Source organism: Periplaneta americana, chromosome 11, assembly GCF_040183065.1.
Source record: "Periplaneta americana isolate PAMFEO1 chromosome 11, P.americana_PAMFEO1_priV1, whole genome shotgun sequence".
Taxonomy (NCBI): domain Eukaryota; kingdom Metazoa; phylum Arthropoda; class Insecta; order Blattodea; family Blattidae; genus Periplaneta; species Periplaneta americana.
Window position 1 is genome coordinate 93,397,116 of NC_091127.1, and position 18,748 is coordinate 93,415,863.

Genomic DNA, 18,748 nt, shown 5'->3' on the forward strand with positions numbered 1-18,748 from the left:
CTAATGATATTGTGATATCTCTGATCTGAGTATGTATCTCTGAGTTATGGTGCATTGGCTTTGGCCATTGTTGTTGATTATATCGGATTCCATATCGGCAATAAATTATAATTTCCTACAATTCATTCTTTGAGTTTTACTGTATTTAATAGTGGCAATGGCGATAAAACAATTAATATGGGCAGGCAAATGGATTCTTCTGATATTACGAATCCATCGTTGTGGACAGACTACAGTGAAAAATTTTCATTCTTCTTAGAATCAGAAAAAATTTCTAGCCCATAATTTCTGAGAACAACTTTCTATCCCAAGTGGGTGAACAAACATTGTTAAAAGCATTAATTAGCTTTGTCAGCAACATTGAATAGCAAGTTTTATGACGAATTAATTGAAGTACATTGTGTGTCATTATCAGTGACTACTGTTAATGGCAATCCATGTGTGGCTAAAATGCGTCCCAGTGATAGAATAATGACTTGCAGAGGAAGAAAACTACGCAAAACCCTGAATTGGATCAAACCAAAAGATATCTATATAATAATAATAATAATAATAATAATAATAATACTAATAATAACAATAATAATTTATTTATTTATTTCGAATATTAATGTGCAAAACAACAGCACAAAGCCAATTACAGTTTAGCACAAAATAAAAACAAAACAAAACAGAACAAATGATTATGAGAATGAATGACAGAAAATGGCAGTGAGATGAAATACAATCAATCAACATTAATCATTCACCAAATGCAACAAAATAAATGGCAATATCTAACAAATAATAAAAGATATTAAATAACAAGTAAGGATATATCATGCATAAGTAAAATCAAATCTGATCTTGCAAATTAGCACTTTTAATACACCTGGCTATTGGAGAAAGGGATTTAAATAATTTAGTGAAAAAAATTCTTTGACCACGAAAACCTTTCATGGGAATTCTAAGGTAGGTGTTCTGTATAAAAGAATCACAATCAATGACACCATTAATAGCATTATTAAAGAAAGTGTAATCAATATCCTGACATCTCGAATACAGACTGGTACAGTTAAAATATTTACTAGATAGTTCATAATTTAAAGAAGAGGAAATGGGTACAAATCTGAACGCACAAAGAGAAATGAATTTTCTTTGGATATTTTCTAGTTTAGCTGAATCAGTAGAAGTAATAGAGTTCCACGCAACCGATGCATATTCTAATTTAGACCTCACCAAAGCATAATATAATGTAAGTAGTGTATCAGGAGAGGAAAAGGAATAAGTAATAGACCTAATGAGCCCAAGCATTCTTAGTGAATGATTAAATAAATGATCAACATGGTCATGAAAGTACAATTTAGAATCAAGATATATACCGAGATCCTTTATACAGTCCTTCCTGATTATGGCGGCATTCGATAGCGAATAGTTGAACTTTAATGTAGTTGTCTTCCTAGAGAAAGAGATAACGCATGTTTTAGAAATATTAATTTTCATACCGTTATAATCAGACCAACGTTGAATGGCATGTATATCATTTTTAAGTAAATGACAATCAGCAAGACTATTTAATTTTCCTAAATATGTTTAAATCATCGGCAAAGAGAAGATAATGGGAACAGATGGGCTTAGAAATGTCATTGGTAAAAAGCAAGAATAATAACGGACCTAAGGTGGAACCCTGTGGAACACCACAAAGAGTAATGAAAGGATCAGAGAGAGAGTTTCCCAACTGAACACAAGATTGTCTGTTGGTTAAATAGTTTTCAAACCAGCTAAGATAATTAATGGAAAGTCCAAAATGATCTGATTTACTTATTAAGATTTGATGGGGAACAACATCAAATGCTTTACTGAAATCAAAATAAATGGCATCAATCTGGGCTTAGGATTCAACTGCAGGCATAATAAGATTGAGATAATTGACCAAATTCGTCGTTGTAGATTTGCTTTTAGTAAAGCCATGTTGAGCAGGATTTAATTTAGATTTAACATAAAATGAAACATGTTTGTGAATAATTTTTTAAAAAAATTTTTGAAAAGTTATTTAGTATTGAAATAGGTCTGTAATTATTAACAGTATGTTTATTACCATTCTTAAATATCGGAATGACAGACGCTTCCTTCCATAAAGAAGGATAAATACCCGTTCTAAGGCTAAGATTAAAAATAAAAGTTAATAGAGGAATAAGAATTTGAGAATAACCTTTAATAATGAAATTAGGTATGCCATCAGTTCCCATAGATTTATTGGGCTTAAGCCTCCTAATGACATTCAAGACATCTTCACACACAATAACCGGTAAACATAAGCAGTCAGTAGTGATGGAATCACTAACAAATAGATGATTGAGCTTTTTTGTACCGATTTAAATTGATCAGTTTGATCAGTGATGTGCTCCCCATTAATAATTAACTCAGTAGGCAAGGATTTAGATTTACAAAATGATTCTACATACTTCCAATATTTCTTAGGCTCATTTTTCAAATTTCTATCGATAGATTGGAGCCAAAGTAATTTATCACATTTTATCTTATTTTTTACTTGTTTTCTAAAGGAAGAAAAGATAAGATAATGATAATCAGATTTGGATTTTTTTTAAATTCTTGTGAGCTTTATTTTTTTCCTTATGAGTAAACGAAACGAGTTTGAAAACCACTTGAGATAAGTAGATTTTTTTAGTCGTGATAAAGGTACAGCATCAGCAATCGCGTCATTTATAGTATGAGTTAATGAAACAATGGCTTCATTGACATCAGTAGACTCGTAAAGACTAGTCCAATCATGATTAAAAAGAGTTGTGTATAATTTCATATAATCACCCTGACAGAAATTAAAATAAGATTGATTAGAAGAATATAAAGGAAGAGATAAATTGACTTCAAGATTAACACAAATAGAAGGGTGATAAATGTCTTGACGAACAAGAGAATGGATAGCTAGGTAAAAAGAACTATTAATAACATTGGTAAAAACAAGATCAAGAAGATTTTTATTATTCAAACTAAAATTTATCTGATTCAAGCCAAGAAGACGAGAAGAAGAAATAGATCAAGAGACTTAATTTTTACGTAATAATGGATATTAGGAAGGCTACAACCAGATGCCCAGTCAATACCAGGAGAATTAAAATCACCGGGAATAAGTATTCTAAAATTATGTGAATCAAGATTATTCTCAAGAAAAGTAAGATAATTTCTTAAATTTTTGGGATCAGTTTCAGGAGAGAAATAGTGATTACCAACTAATAAATTAATACGATCAGAAATTTTTATTTCAATCCAGACACATTTGTTGATTTTTTCTAGATTATATCTCCTGCATATAATGGGAATCTGATTGCTTATCGCAATTAAGACGCCTCCACCTTTACATTTATTAGTGTCATCACGCACTCTGTCAGCACGAAACACAGTATAAGAGTGATAATAATAATAATAATAATAATAATAATAATAATAATAATACTAATAATAACAATAATAATTTATTTATTTACTTCGAATATTAATGTGCAAAACAACAGCACAAAGCCAATTACAGTTTAGCACAAAATAAAAAACAAAACAAAACAGAACAAATGATTATGAGAATGAATGACAGAAATGGTAGTGAGATGAAATACAATCAATCAACATTAATCATTCACCAAATGCAACAAAATAAATGGCAATATCTAACAAATAATAAAAGATATTAAATAACAAATAAGGACATATCAGGCAGAAGTAAAATCAAATCTGATCTTGCAAATTAGCACTTTTAATACACCTGGCTATTGGAGAAAGGGATTTAAATAATTTAGTGAAGAAAATTCTTTGACCACGAAAACCTTTCACAGGAATTCTAAGGTAGGTGTTATATATAAAAGAATCACAATCAATGACACCATTAATAGCATTATTAAAGAAAGTGTAATCAATATCCTGACGTCTCGAATGCAGACTGGTACAGTTAAAATATTTACTAGATAGTTCATAATTTAAAGAAGAGGAGTTAGGTACAAATCTGAACGCACAAAGAGAAATGAATTTTCTTTAGATATTTTCTAGTTTAGTTGAATCAGTAGAAGTAAGTAATAGAGTTCCACGCAACAGATGCATATTCTAATTTAGATCTTACTAAAGCATAATATAATGTAAGTAGTGTATCAGGATAGTAAAAGGAATAAGTAATAGACCTAATGAGACCAAGAATTCTTAGTGAATGATTAAATAAATGATCAACATGGTCATGAAAGTACAATTTAGAATCAAAATATATACCGAGATCCTTTATACAATCCTTCCTGATTATGGTGGCATTTGATAGCAAATAGTTAAACTTTAATGTAGTTGTCTTCCTAGAGAAAGAGATAACGCATGTTTTAGTAATACTCATTTTCATACCGTTATAATCAGACCAACGTTGAATGGCATGTATATCATTTTGAAGTAAATGACAATCAGCAAGACTATTAATTTTCCTAAATATTTTTAAATCATCGGCAAAGAGAAGATAATGGGAACGATAATAATAATAATAATAATAATAATAATAATAATAATAATAGGACTCTAAGAGTACGCACATAAATTAATTTGCTTGCCAGCATTAAAGTTGAGTGATAAAGTAAAAACTTTCTATGTCATTGAAGTTATTGAACATTGTCTACTTAAACATAAAACACAAATCAGTTACACAAGAAATTATAGATGAGTATTGGCCCTTTAATCAAAATCTGGGCATTGCACACTCTTGTAGGAACAAGCATCTAAGAGTGCACATACAGTCCTTCAAGAGTATGCGCTAACATATGTCACAAATAAATACACCAGTTCCCTCATAACATGAGTAGGCTTCATGCCACCATTCTTTGCAGTTTTCACATTGCATCCAGTCTTCTGTCAACGGTTCCTGATATTTTTTACCACAACCTGGACAGAAAATATTGCAATTTTCTTTGGATGTTGTGGGAGTTTCTGGGTCAATCCTCAGTCGCTTTTTCTCCTTTGACCAAATGGACTTCTGATCAATTCCTTTGATTTGTTTCCTCCCTGATGTCTCCAGAGCATGGAGATGACGTCATAATTTCTGATTTCTTCCCCATCCTCTTCCTTTTTGATTGGAGGTTTGCTGAAGGTAGATGAAGCAGAGTGGATGGTGACCAAACTTGTCCATCCAGATTATTTTCACTGTCAGGACGAGAGATAGAATTTGTTTGAAATGTATCTTGACGAACTTGTTGAGATTCCTTTACATCAGGATTTAACTGAATTTTCTGTTGAGGCTTCCTCTCTTCAGTTTCTTGATTGGGTTCTGGTCTAGATGTCACGGCAGACAATAGGAAATCATCCTCTGTGAATATTTCTGGGTTAAAAGGGTAGATTCCTGTGGCACGGAATGAATTCTTTGCCTTTTCCAGAGTAGCTACCCTTTTTACATGCTCTACAGAACAGAGAAGACACTTCCCTGCATTGCTAATCATAAATTTATCACATTCTGTAGAATAGGCAGATTTAAGGGGGAAGCTTTTATCAAGGGGCTGGATCATGTGCCTCGCATTTGGGGCAGAGTAAGAAGTGTGATGAGGTGTTCTCTGGTTCCAAGCTGCAATGCGAAGTGTGGTTATCCACTATTAGAAGAGCTGGATCAACCTTGGTTGGCTTTACAAATTTTGTGAAATGTTGCAGCCATTCCACGAAAAGCTCCGTGTTCATGCATCCAGAATCCGAAATTAGGTGCAAGGTGCCTTCAGGAGCATCTCTGTACAATTCAGGATTGAGTCTCTTCCTCAGAAAAATAATAGCTGGAGGAATTGTTGGAGACAGACAACACATAATTGAAACTATCTGTCCTCTCTCAGCTGATGCAACTTTCCCTACACGACGTTTCCTAAAATGAAGAATCACACGATATTTATTCTACAAAATTGTAAATATACTAAATTATACCTACTTAGTAGAAAATTTTATATAAAAATTAACCTTTATAAACATCAACAAGAAACACTAACATTTCTAGAAGAAGTTTAAACTGCTTTATTTTATCCGACAATGCTAGAAATGTTAGTGTCCTTCAAGAGCACACACGCACTCTTGAGGGATCCAGCTGTGCGTCCTCTTTGAGGCCTGGTTGTACTGACAAAAAATTACAATAGATGGAAGTAGCATGCAATAAATGATTTCCCGTTTTGTGCGAACTTACAGGTTATGGAAGAACGTTTTCCATGCGCACATTGTAAAACCTATTTCAAAACTATTTCCTGAGAAAGAAACTAATTTCAATATACACAAAATTATAAGATTAGTATAAAAAATTACAACTTAACAATAACTAATATAATCCTCAGCAATAAAAGTGACTTCTATATCAGAACATCGCTTATGAAGATACCTTCTTACAAGTTACACTTCAGCTCGTTGCAATGCAGCCAACATAGAAAATTAAAGCTGCATACTCTTGTAGGACTGCGCGCTCTTTGGGTAACTACTAGAGTCCTGCAAAACCGGTTGTAACCGAAGAAACTTACATAGCGCTACTGAACTGGCGTTATAGGCAGTATGTGAAGTACATCTCTTTGCGTACTGCCTCAGTATTCGGTTTAATGAGTATTCGAGTTGATTCGATCTCTCTGTGGGTGGACGGCTCTGACATATAAAATGAAGATCACAGTGTACCATCCAGATATTATAGCTGCGTATCGTCAAGAGGAACAAACAGCATGCAGAGTGAAACTACAGATGTTGCAAAGTGTAAATTGCAGAAAAAAACTTTCGGTATCCACAAATTACCAAGGTTGTAATTTTTGCTTACACTAGAAAACTGAATTATAATATTACAATAATGACACACTTAAAAAAAAACAGTAAACTCAATCAATAGTAAAACTAAAACAAAAACAACTTTATATCTTCTGAAACATACTACAACCAATGCTTTTAGTATGTTTACTATAGCTAGAGTCTAGCAACTAATTTTCGAGCAATCAAACTCTCAGCTGAGTTGTCAATCATCTGGCCACTGTAGAAAAGTCGAACCACAGCTATGACAAATACTATCTATGGCCCACTTTGACATGCTTGACCTAGGGAGACAGACCTGAGTTTGTTGACGTCTTACATCTGTATTACAAGAAGAAAAAGCAGTGTACAACTAGTGGCAATGTTGCCAGACTGCTGAAACTTCCAACTCAATTTTCTAATAACCGTGCATTTAATCACAAAACGTAATATAGGTTTTTCATTCATTTAAGTGAACCTTATCGCCCCATACAATCTGCAGGGTTATTTCACATCTACCCTGTATGTGAATAGCTACTGTTTTGGAGGAATGCATTTAGAGTTAATAATTATTTAATTTTATGTTTTGTGATTAATTGTAATTCTATTTTGGATTTATTTACTTATTATATCTCACATTATACATTATGCTTATTTGATTTTCTACATACTAAATTGGTGGAAAGATCACCAAACAACTCTAGCCTCTCTAGCAACACTTGTGAAACGAATATTGGCCATTCCATGAATAAGTGTTTCCACCGAGCGTAACTTTAGACTAGTAAAACAGATTTATTAATACATAAACACAAGAAGTCAACTCTGACCATGTAGTCTATGATAATAGGCCCTAATAATAATTGTGAACATCAAATAGTTAATATTAGCACGTGTGTAATAAAATAGTTCTTTGAATGACACTCGTTTTTTCTGAAGTAGATCTTTTCTATACAGAATGATTTGTTTCTAAAACTTGCTATTCTTTTGTTATTCGTAGTTTAGAAATGTGTAAATTATACTTATTTTCTACAGAACAACACCATTGGGAGCCAAAGTAATCGTATTGTTGAAAATAACATTACCGGTACTGTTTATCTTTTTAAATTGATTTCTTAATAAATAATATTGCAACTGCTTAGAATAATTAAAAAGCATGCAACTATTGTTTTAGAGGTAGGCCTATACATTTTTTTTTAGTTTAAAGTACAAACGTCATAATGGACTGTATGTGCTTATTTCCTATTTTGTTTTATAATGAAGTGTAATTATATTTTTGAATATGTTTACACTATGATATTTCACATTATACATTTCGTCTATTTCCTTCGATGTCACTGTGCCCATTGTTCATTTATTTGTTACTAGTCAAATTACTGCAAGTTTGAAATACAAAAATAAATGTATTAAAGTGTCAAATTATTTGTATTCCGATTTAAAGCAAACATATTTTTGTAATTAAACAAAATAAATATCCTTCAATATTATTACTCTGTTTGTATACTGAGAAAATGTTAAAGAGTTATTGTATGATGAAATGTACCTGGTGTTATTTGGAGATCGTATTTTCTTCCTCCTTACCATTTCTTTCTGTGTGAGATTTGTGTTCCAAATAATTCGCAATCTTACATGAACTTATGTAATATCGATTATTGGGTTATACAAATCGAACAAGATTCAGTCAATATGTGACGAGAAAGAGTTACGATGTAATCAAATGATGAAGTTATGACGTATACTGTTTAACAATGGTATAGAAAAACGCCAGCTATATAGCGTTTATTGGTAAGAAAAATATACATGGCTTGTGGACGTCTTGTTCTGTGAAAAACTATAACATTGTTTAACATACCTATAAGCAACTTTCATTAGTAAAACTCTAAAAGTTAAAAATATAAACGATACTTATAAAGTTACTGCAAGTTCTGAATAATAAAGAAAATATATGTGTTATAGTGTCGAATGAACTGTAAGAGTACTTGCAAACACTTTATTTTTTCAATAAGACAACGTAAATTTCCTTGTTACTCCGGTTATATGCTCGAAAAACGTTAGTTTCATGTAAGTGCGCCTGGTATTCTGTCTACTCTGCAATACATCAGGCGTAACCGCTCGACAACCGAGTATCCGGTCTGATGTTCATCCTAGCCGGTTGTAGCTCCGACCGGTCGAATCTAAACCGGTTGTATGTGCTGTTTTGCAGGTCTCTAGTAACTACCCTAATAATAATAATTCTGTTGTGAGGCGATCTTTTAACGTCAGAGATTGTCCCTATCACCACGGCATGGCGCGTCCTCAGGTTGCAGATAGAGGAGTCAGCCTCCAGATATGGAGGATAGCTGCGAATATATTGAATAAGCAGTCGTGGACAGCCGATAAGGGGTGGTCCTCCAGCTTGGGGGTTGGGCGAAGGGCTAACAACCCATCACCGTAAAAAACAGCTTGTTACGAATCCCTACAATAAGAAAGACAACGTATATGATTATGTCTCGTGACCAGAATATTGTACGAAATGGAAATATAAAAATTGGAGATTTATCCTTCAAAGAGGTGGAAAAATTCAAATATCTTTGAGCAACAGTAACAAATATAAATGACACTCGGGAGGAAATTAAACGCAGAATAAATATGGGAAATGCGTGTTATTATTCGGTTGAGAAGCTCTTATCATCCAGTCTGCTGTCCAAAAATCTGAAAGTCAGAATTTATAAAACAGTTCTATTACCGGTTCTTCTGTATGGTTGTGAAACTTGGACTCTCACTCTGAGAGAGGAACATAGGTCAAGGGTGTTTGAGAATAAGGTGCTTAGGAAAATATTTGGGGCTAAGCGGGATGAAGTTACAGGAGAATGGAGAAAGTTACACAACACAGAACTGCACGCATTGTATTCTTCACCTAACATAATTAGGAACTTAAAATCCAGATGTTTGAGATGGACAGGGCATGTAGCACGTATGGGCGAATCCAGAAATGCATATAAAGTGTTAGTTGGGAGACCGGAGGGAAAAAGACCTTTAGGGAGGCCGAGACGTAGATGGGAGGATAATATTAAAATGGATTTGAGGGAGGTGGAGTGTGATGATAGAGAATGGATTAATCTTGCACAGGATAGGGACCGATGGCAGGCTTATGTGAGGGTGGCAATGAACCTTCGGGTTCCTTAAAAGCCATTTGTAAGTAAGTAAGTAAGATTGTGTTTACTCAAGAACCTTTGGCTGGAATTCTACATGGGTAGTTGCAGTGATTTCTAAATGTATGGGAAACTATCTCTATGAAGTTAAATTACAAAATTATAATATTGAAAAACAGCATGTTGATCAGTTACGGAAACGTGTATGAATCATCTGAGAGAGATGGAGTGTTATACCTGTGATCTAGTATGTATCTCTGAGTTATGGTGTGTTGGCTTTGGCCATTGTTTATATCGGATTTCATATCTGGAATAAATTATAATTTCCTACCATTTATTTTTTGAGTTAACTGTATTTAATAGTGGCAATGAGGATAAAACAAATAATATGGGCAGGCAAATGGATCCTTTTGATATTACGAATCCACTGGCTATATCAAAGATTTTAATTCTTCTTAGAATACAGAAAAAATTTCTAGCCCATCACTTCGAACAGTACTTTTCTATTCCAGATGGGTGAACAAACATTCAGTTTGCTAAAAGCATTAATTATGCCAGCAACATTGAATAGCAAGTCACATGAAGAGTTAATGGAAATATTATCTAAACATTTCATTATGCGACCTATTGAAATTTATGAATGACATGTTTTCAGACACGTCTGCAAGGTTTGGACAAATCAATAATGTCAAATGTGGTGGAATTATGCTGTTTAGCTAAGTCATGTAATTTTGGAGTGTTTAGACCACTGTCTGCTGGATCACATATTATGGCTGCTTTCACTGCCTGCCCAATCAACATTTATGTGCTAGCAGCCGCTAGGTGGCAGGTAGTGACTTTGCATATACTGATAATGTTAACAGCGGTGGGCACTGCCTGCCACCTAGCGGCAAAATAACTTTGATTGAGCAGCTAGTTTACGCAACTATAAGATGCGATCCAGCAGGCAGTTGTTTAGACATGCATATAAGTGATCAATTGGTATGTGGAATGCAAGATGAAATTACACAGAAAAAGTTTTTAGGTATTAAAGACCTTACCTTGCAGTGAGCTATTACAGAAATTTCAATGGCTGAGAAAGCAGCTTCATGTTCTTGTGACATCAGAGGAATTAATATTAATAGAACCAGGGATTTCAAAGTTCTTAAGAAGGGTTCTAAGGAAACTTCAAATATTAGTACTTCATTGCGTTTTGATTGTGGAGGGCAGCACTTTTGTATAAACTGTCTGTTTAGACAATCCATTTGTTTTGTTTGCCAATGCAAGGGCCATATTGTCTGATGAAATTACTTGGATTGATAATTTTGATTCTATCAATTTAGTTACTACCAGGGATGTATATTGCGGGTGTTCAAGGTGTGTGCTGGACACCCTGTATTTCGGTAATCTCATTTTTTAAGTTGTTTTATATAATGCAACAATAATTTTAATTTATTACAATTTAAATGCCTGATAATCTCATTGGAAGTTGACGTATATAGTTCAAGACTATTTTTAATTTTTTACCATTTAAATGTTTTAAATGCCTGCTGGTTGAATGTGCAAACCATCCCCAGAACGACTTTATAACGTACGCTGTACTTGACGAAGTGGAATGAGGCCTGGTTTGGTTGTCCTGCCCAGACAAAAGAAAATCCTTGGTTGAGAGTTACTGTCATAATTCTCTGTGCGCGCAAGGTGGTATGGTGGGGATACTCATTTCTCTCAAGCTCGCAGGTCGTCCTGTATAAAGGCAGCTCAACTCGTCAATTGTAGCATTATAAAATATTGTGTTTGACGTGTGTGTTTATTGTTTGTGTGAGTGAATTTACTGTGTTTAGGGTTTTACTTGGGTTCATAGTTGTGTGCCAGCACAGGTGAACAATTTAAATTACTTATTTAATGATAATAACACTTGGAAATGTATACTGTAAAAGATCTTTTGCAAAAGTCATTCTCTTCTCGTCCACTAGAAAAGAAATTACATTTATAGTGAATGAGGGTAGACCAACAATATAAAACAAAAAGCAAACAAAACACTAGAGATTTTTCTGTTTCACAATATGAAAATGTAGAATGATTAGCGGGTTGTGAAACTTCAAACAGGTTAGTTTGCTGGCCATGCTTATTGTTTTCTAACAAAAATGAGTTTTGGCATAAGCATGGATTTGCTGACTTAAATCACTTGTCTAGTGCACAGCAAAAACATTCAAAATCTCAAACTCATGTACAGTGTTTCCTGAAATCAAAATTTTTCGGCAAACAGCAAATTGATATGAATAATTTCGAGGGAAAAATTGTTCTGGGGCCGGGCATCGAACCCGGGACCTTTGGTTAAACGTACCAACGCTCTACCAACTGAGCTACCTGGAAACACTACCAGACACCGATCCAATTTTTCCCTCTATATCCACAGACCTCAAAGTGGGCTGAAACCGTCAAGCAACCAACACTGAGTGCACACTAACTCTGTGTGACTTAAACTGTGGTTTTCTGTTAACGAACAGTGACGTGTATTATGCAAATCAAGCTTTCAGGTATAACTTCCTGTAAAGTTGATTTGAATAATTTCGAGGGAAAAATTGTTCCGGAGCCAGGCATCGAACCCAGGACCTTTGGTTAAATGTACCGACACTCTACCAACTGAGCTACCTGAGAATTCTACCAGACACCGATCCAATTTTTCCCTCTATATCCAGACCTCAAAGTGGGCTGACAACCGTCAAGCAACCAACATTGAGTGCACACTAAATCTGTGTGACTTAAATTGTGGTTTTCTGTAACGAACAGTGACGTGTATTATGCAAATCAAGCTTTCAGGTATAACTCCCTGTAAAGTTGATTTGAATAATTTCGAGGGAAAAATTGTTCCAGGGCCGGGCATCGAACCCAGGACCTTTGGTTAAATGTACCAAAGTTCTACCAACTGAGCTATCCGGGAACTCTACCAGACACTGATCCAATTTTTTCCTCTATATTCAAAGACCTCAAAGTGGGCTGACAACTGTCAAGCAAGAGTTCCCAGATAGCTCAGTTGGTAGAGCATTGGTACATTTAACAAAGGTCCCAGGTTCGATGCCTGGCCCGAGAAAAATTTTTCCCTCGAAATTATTCAAGTCAACTTTACAGGGAGTTATACCTGAAAGCTTGATTTGCAGCAAATTGATACTTTACTTGATGATCAACGAAGAACTGATACCAGTAAACACAATAAAGAGGTAAAGAAAAATAGAGCCGTATTGATACGAATCATTGACGCTATTTGTCTTCTAGCTAACCAGGAGCTCCCTCTACGGGGGACATGACGAATCAGATAGTTCTTTGAAAAAAGGAAATTTTTTTAGAAACTTTTAACGTGTTTAAAAATATGATTTACTTTTAGAAAACCATCTAAATTCGTCCAGTGTTTCGAGGAACTTCTCTATTGATTCAAAATGATATCATAAAAGCTATTACTGATGTAGTAAAATAAGAAATAAAAAATGAAATTAGCTCAGTTTCACTCGTATCTATAATGCTTGATGAAACTTCTGATATTGAGAACAAATCTCAACTATCTACTGTTCTCTGCTATGCAAAGAGCGATACTGTCTATGAAAGATTCTTGGGCTTTGTAGATGTTAATGCTGATAGAACAGCAGATGGGTTATTTACTCATGGAGAACGAGTAGTTAATGAATTTGAAATTTCTAATAAACTCGTGGGTCAGACATACGATGGAGCTTCTGTAATGAGTAGTCATGTGAATGGCTTACAATCTAAAGTCTTATCTGCCTATTCAAATGCAATCTTTACCCACTGTTATGCCGATGTTCTAAATCTTGTTCTACAGCAGAGTGCATCAGTTATTAAAGAATGTAAAAACTTTTTCCAAACATTGAGTGAACTCTCTGCTTTCTTTTCTAAATCCTCTAAAAGGGCATACGCATTGCATGAATTTGTGCAAAAGAAATTATCCAATGTAGCACCAACCAGATGAAATTTTACACCAAGGCTTTGCCATACCGTAAAAGAATACAGATCTGAACTTCGTGAGTTCTTCGAAAATATTATTAAAGATTCTGGTAAGTGGGATAGTGAGACAGTCATAAAATCACGTGGTTTTCTATCTTCCCTTCAAGAGTTTGAAACTATATTTCTATTGGAAGTATTTTCGATGTTGCTTCCTTATACAGATATATTATACAATCTTTTACAAACACAACATTTTGATATTCTTTACTGTAGCAGGAAAGTAATTGACATCAAAGACAAATTTCAATATGATAGAGAACATTCTTATTCATCAGTTTGGAACAACACAATTTCAAATAGGACGAAATCTGTCAGATGAAAATGAAGCAGCACTGTCCAGATAAGGCGGAACAAGAAAATAATTATCACCGGCTATACTTGGAAATTATTGATTGTAGATTTTCTCAACTTGACAAATTAGAATATTTTAATTTGTTACAATATCAGAAGTAATGTGGATATAGAAAAACATTTCCCGAACCAATCCTACAGAAACTTTTGGTTCAGTATGGAAATTTATGTGATCGCGTTGGACTGAAAAATGAATTAAGTGTTCTCTACACTTCACCTGAATTTCATGGAAAGGATGTTCACGAACTTGTTAGTTTTATGCATGAAAATTTCCTGTCTTCCGGGTTTAGTGAAGTGCATAAACTTGCTAGGTTAATATTGACCATTCTATGGAACGTTCATTTTCTGCATTAAGACGAATCAAGACCTACTTAAGAAGTACTCAAACTCAAGAAAGACTGTGCACAAATGAAGGACAAAGACTCATTTTATAATGCTGTGATTGAGAAGTTCGCATCACAAGAAAGATGAATACAGCTAATGTTTAAATGAAAGAGGTACGTAATGTGAATTACTAAATCCATGGAAGTGTTGTTAAATATAAACAATACTAAATTATATTTAAAAAATGGCAGTTAATGGTGACCCGATATTTCACTTATAAGAATTGTGTGATTATAGACCAACTATATATTTTTAACAGAATACTCAAACTCCAGGTTCAGCATACGCCACTAGTTACTACCAGTAGGAAATATGGCAGATGGGTGGAAAAGTGCGTTAACTTCAATTTTTCACAGCATTTTCTTACATATAAACTCATTTAGAATCTTAAATTAAAACTGACTTTCAGATATTTTTAAGAAAGGTTAACAATATTCTAGTAGAGACTATAAGAGGATCACAAAGTAAAAATACATAAATGAGGATTTTGGGAAACTATTTAAACTTAAAAATCATTGAAGTTACTGGTGACACACTTTTCCCACCCACCCGTCATATAACTAATGTATTGCTCAACAGTTAAAAAGTCAGCTTTGAAGTGGATTCTGGATCAAGATATGCAATAATTTCTAAGCATGTTTTTAATAAAACGAATTCAGATGGTACCCTTAAGTCAGAATGTTTTATGGCAGAGCTCCGTTATTACCAGCAGAACCTAATTCCTGTTGTAGGGAGTTGCAGAATACCAGTTCGTTACAGAAAATACTCTGTTGAACTCACACCAATTGTTAGTGCTCTAATCCTGTATCCATATCAAACTTTTCCTCAGTTAAAACATGCTTTCCTCTTCGGTTCATCTTTTTAAAAAATGCTCCTCATTCCAAGCATGTTTTCCACCAATGTCTGAAGTGTGTTCACATGGCTCTTTTATGGCTATCAAGTCATCACAGAAGAATGACTTATATGTATAATGGAAATATTTCTTCTTTGTCATAACTCATGGAAGAAAAAAAAAAAGGGGGATAGAGTTCCTGTATTTACATAAGAATGTTCATAATGTTGTATGACTTAAATGCACAATTAATTGAATACAAAATCCTAGACAAGGGAATAGGTAAAAAAAAAAAAAAAAAAAAAACATAACATGTGTCAGAATGTTATATTTAACATGCATTTTGCATATAAATCAGCCTCTGATAATATCTCGAAATTCTCGTCACTTGAAGAGATTTACAATTGGTTAATAGAAGTAAATCATTATACAGTAGAACCCCTTTTAAATGAATCTCTGAGGGATTATTTTTTTTTTTTTCCTTTAAATAGGGGTTTTCCTTAAAAGGCGATTTGCATAAAATGGGAATCACAGTGAGCATGTTATAATTGAAACTTGGAAAATTCAGGTAGCCCAAATCTTGTTTCTGGGCTATACTAGCATGTGTACATTTAATTAGGCGTACAAATATTATTTACAATAATATATTTCATTATAATATTTTCTAACTCTTCAAATGGTGAAGCATGAATGTTTTTCCATTTGGTTGAACCTGAACCACACTGAAACTAGGCAGTGAAAATTCCTTTTTTCTCCTTCATTATTCCCCATAATGAAATAATTGGCAAATCGTACTTTTTTGCCATATGCAATAGTGTCATTTGAGGATTAACCTCAATATCCCTCATTATTTTCACTTTCAGTCTGATAGTTAATTTTTTCCATTTAGTCACCATTATTATGATGCACAAACAGCATAAACTAACAAAAAACTTGGAAACAGGATTCACACAACTCACGAGAACAAAGCAAACAAAGCAATCACTCTGTGAAAGCAACACAAAGCAAAGGCCAAAAAGAACGATAAATAATAATGCTGCCACTTGGTACAGCATCACTATCGATTGACATGTGTTATTGAATATGTCTGTACTATCGATTATTAAAAATCAAGTCGATGTTTCGGGCTCCATTATCACAAAACTCACTGGAAAAGTATTCCTTAAAAGCGGGATTTTCCTTAAATCAGGTTTCCTTAAAAGTGGGAATTAATTACATTATTCATATGATAGTTTGGCTGGAACTTAAAAAGATTATTAAAAAAATGATTCCTTAAAAACGGAATTTTACTGTACTTACATTAATTAGTATTAACAAGATTTTATAGCTATCAAAACTTTACAAGAACGATAATCAACCAAGACTTTTTTTTTAATAATAAAATACTTAAACATACTACAAATTGTAAATGTAAAAGTATAATAAATATGCAACATATATGTTAATCTATTTCTAAAGAAAGAAAGTGAAACATTCATTATCAATAAAAAACCAAAACGAAACTTACCTGTAATCCACTCCATTTATTTCTTCATGATAATCCAGAAAAGGTTTGATAGCATCAAGCACTCCGCTTGGCATTTTGTCAACTTCATCGAATACAAATAATGACATAGGGCACTGAGTAACATTTCCCCTAATCCAGTCCATTAAATTTATCTAAAAATAAAAAGAAATATTTCATATAAGAACTGAAGCAATCATTTCTTATAAAAAAAAAAAAAAAAACTTGTATTTTAATATCAATTTCCTGGATGTAACATAACTTCCATAAATATAACACATTCCATATCTCGATGCTCAAGTAGGTTTTGTGGGATGGGATAATTATATTTATATTTTTCTTTGCTCAAGTAGCAGATAATAATATATAAGAGGTGCATATGAAAAGTTCGTTGCCTGACACATAGATGGCATTGGAAACATGTCAACATTACAGTGTCTGTATAAAGACAGTGTGGACAATAGCACAGTTCACGCCCACCGCTGCCATTAAGATTTCATGACGAGCATATGTTGCTATGGAACTAATGAAAGAATCGTAATTGGAATATATTTATATGATGTTCTACCTTTCTTTCAAACATTTTTCTGTCACATATAGTGCTTGAATGCGTTAGCAAAGGTAATTCGGCAGGTGTTTTATTATAATTGGCAGTGATATAATATAGCAGTACGTAATGAAATTTAGGTTATGCTAGACAAGTTGGCGAGCTGCAGCATTGCCAACCGCAGCTAGAATCGACTAAACATAGAAGGATTTAAGGACCCTTAGCTGGTAGCCGGACGGCTGTAACTTGATGACAAAATGTAGCCGTTTCGAGACTCGACCACCTGACCACAATCAAATATTATTCAATTTCTTAAGTTTGCGTGAGAGATGGTATATTTTTAGGAAGGCAAGTTCAAAGCAGGTTCATAAAAAGGGGAAAGGTAGGATGGAGAATTTTTTTGAACAATCTCTTGGAAAGATTTCTGAATAAAGTCATAAAAAAGGAACGGTCTCAATTTATAAACAAACCCATGAAAGGACTGCCCGGTCAAGAAGTGAAAGTCTTGTTACCAGTACACGTTAGCAAGAACTGTGATATGTTTGAAGGTTTAAAGAAGCCGATTAACAAAAAGGAATAGGGGTTGTTTCGCATTATTCCTGTCCCTGAGAAGCTATGAATAAAGTCGTAAAAAAGGATGAAGAATGCAAACGCTATTTCTGTATATTTTTTCTGGAGATAAGTAATAGAGTCAACTTTCTAAGCAGAAACGTTGAATGGGCTGCCCCGTGAAGCCATCAGTCTTGGACAAAAGGTCCTACAGTATTTTTTTTACCTTTGAAGGTTTCATTTTTATTGTTTTTGAGAGGGACTCTGGAAATGCAATTTTTAACATAAACTTTTTTTTCTTAAACTTTCTATTTCCCCCACCCTTCTTCATCCCCTTCTATGCCCATCGTTTTTTTATATTTTAGCCTCAGTCTGTCTCAAAAATCAGTCGAGTTCATTTAATTAATTTTGACCTACGTTTTGCCAGTTTTGTGATAGTTTGTCAATGTGCAGTGTCTTACAATAGTGCTAAGTATGAGTTCTTCGGAGAGTGTATGTGAATCCACACATAGAAGAAGAGGTGTAGAGACTCCCGAGAAGAAGAAATTAATTCATGGTGAATCTAAATTGAAACTAGAATCTCGACAACAGAAGTATAGGGGGGAATGGGAACAAGATTCTATGTTCAAAGGATGGATACGAACCTGTAGTAGGGGTGCCGAATAAAGCATATTGCAAAGTGTGTAGATGGGAAACTGTGGCGAAATTGAGTA

At 33.9% G+C, this 18,748-nt stretch overlaps 1 protein-coding gene across 4 annotated transcripts in view; it reads right to left on the bottom strand.

The window, feature by feature from the left end:
• LOC138709195 (torsin-1B-like) overlaps positions 1-18,748 on the bottom strand; it is a 215,259-nt gene that overhangs the window by 107,218 nt on the left and 89,293 nt on the right. For 3 of the 4 annotated variants that reach the window (XM_069839782.1, XM_069839785.1, XM_069839783.1), the window contains one exon: positions 16,943-17,094. In XM_069839782.1, coding sequence (XP_069695883.1) covers positions 16,943-17,094 — 152 coding nt within the window. Of the gene's footprint in view, positions 1-574; positions 5,861-16,942; positions 17,095-18,748 lie in introns of those variants that run through there. The other variant, XM_069839784.1, reaches the window with a different exon arrangement.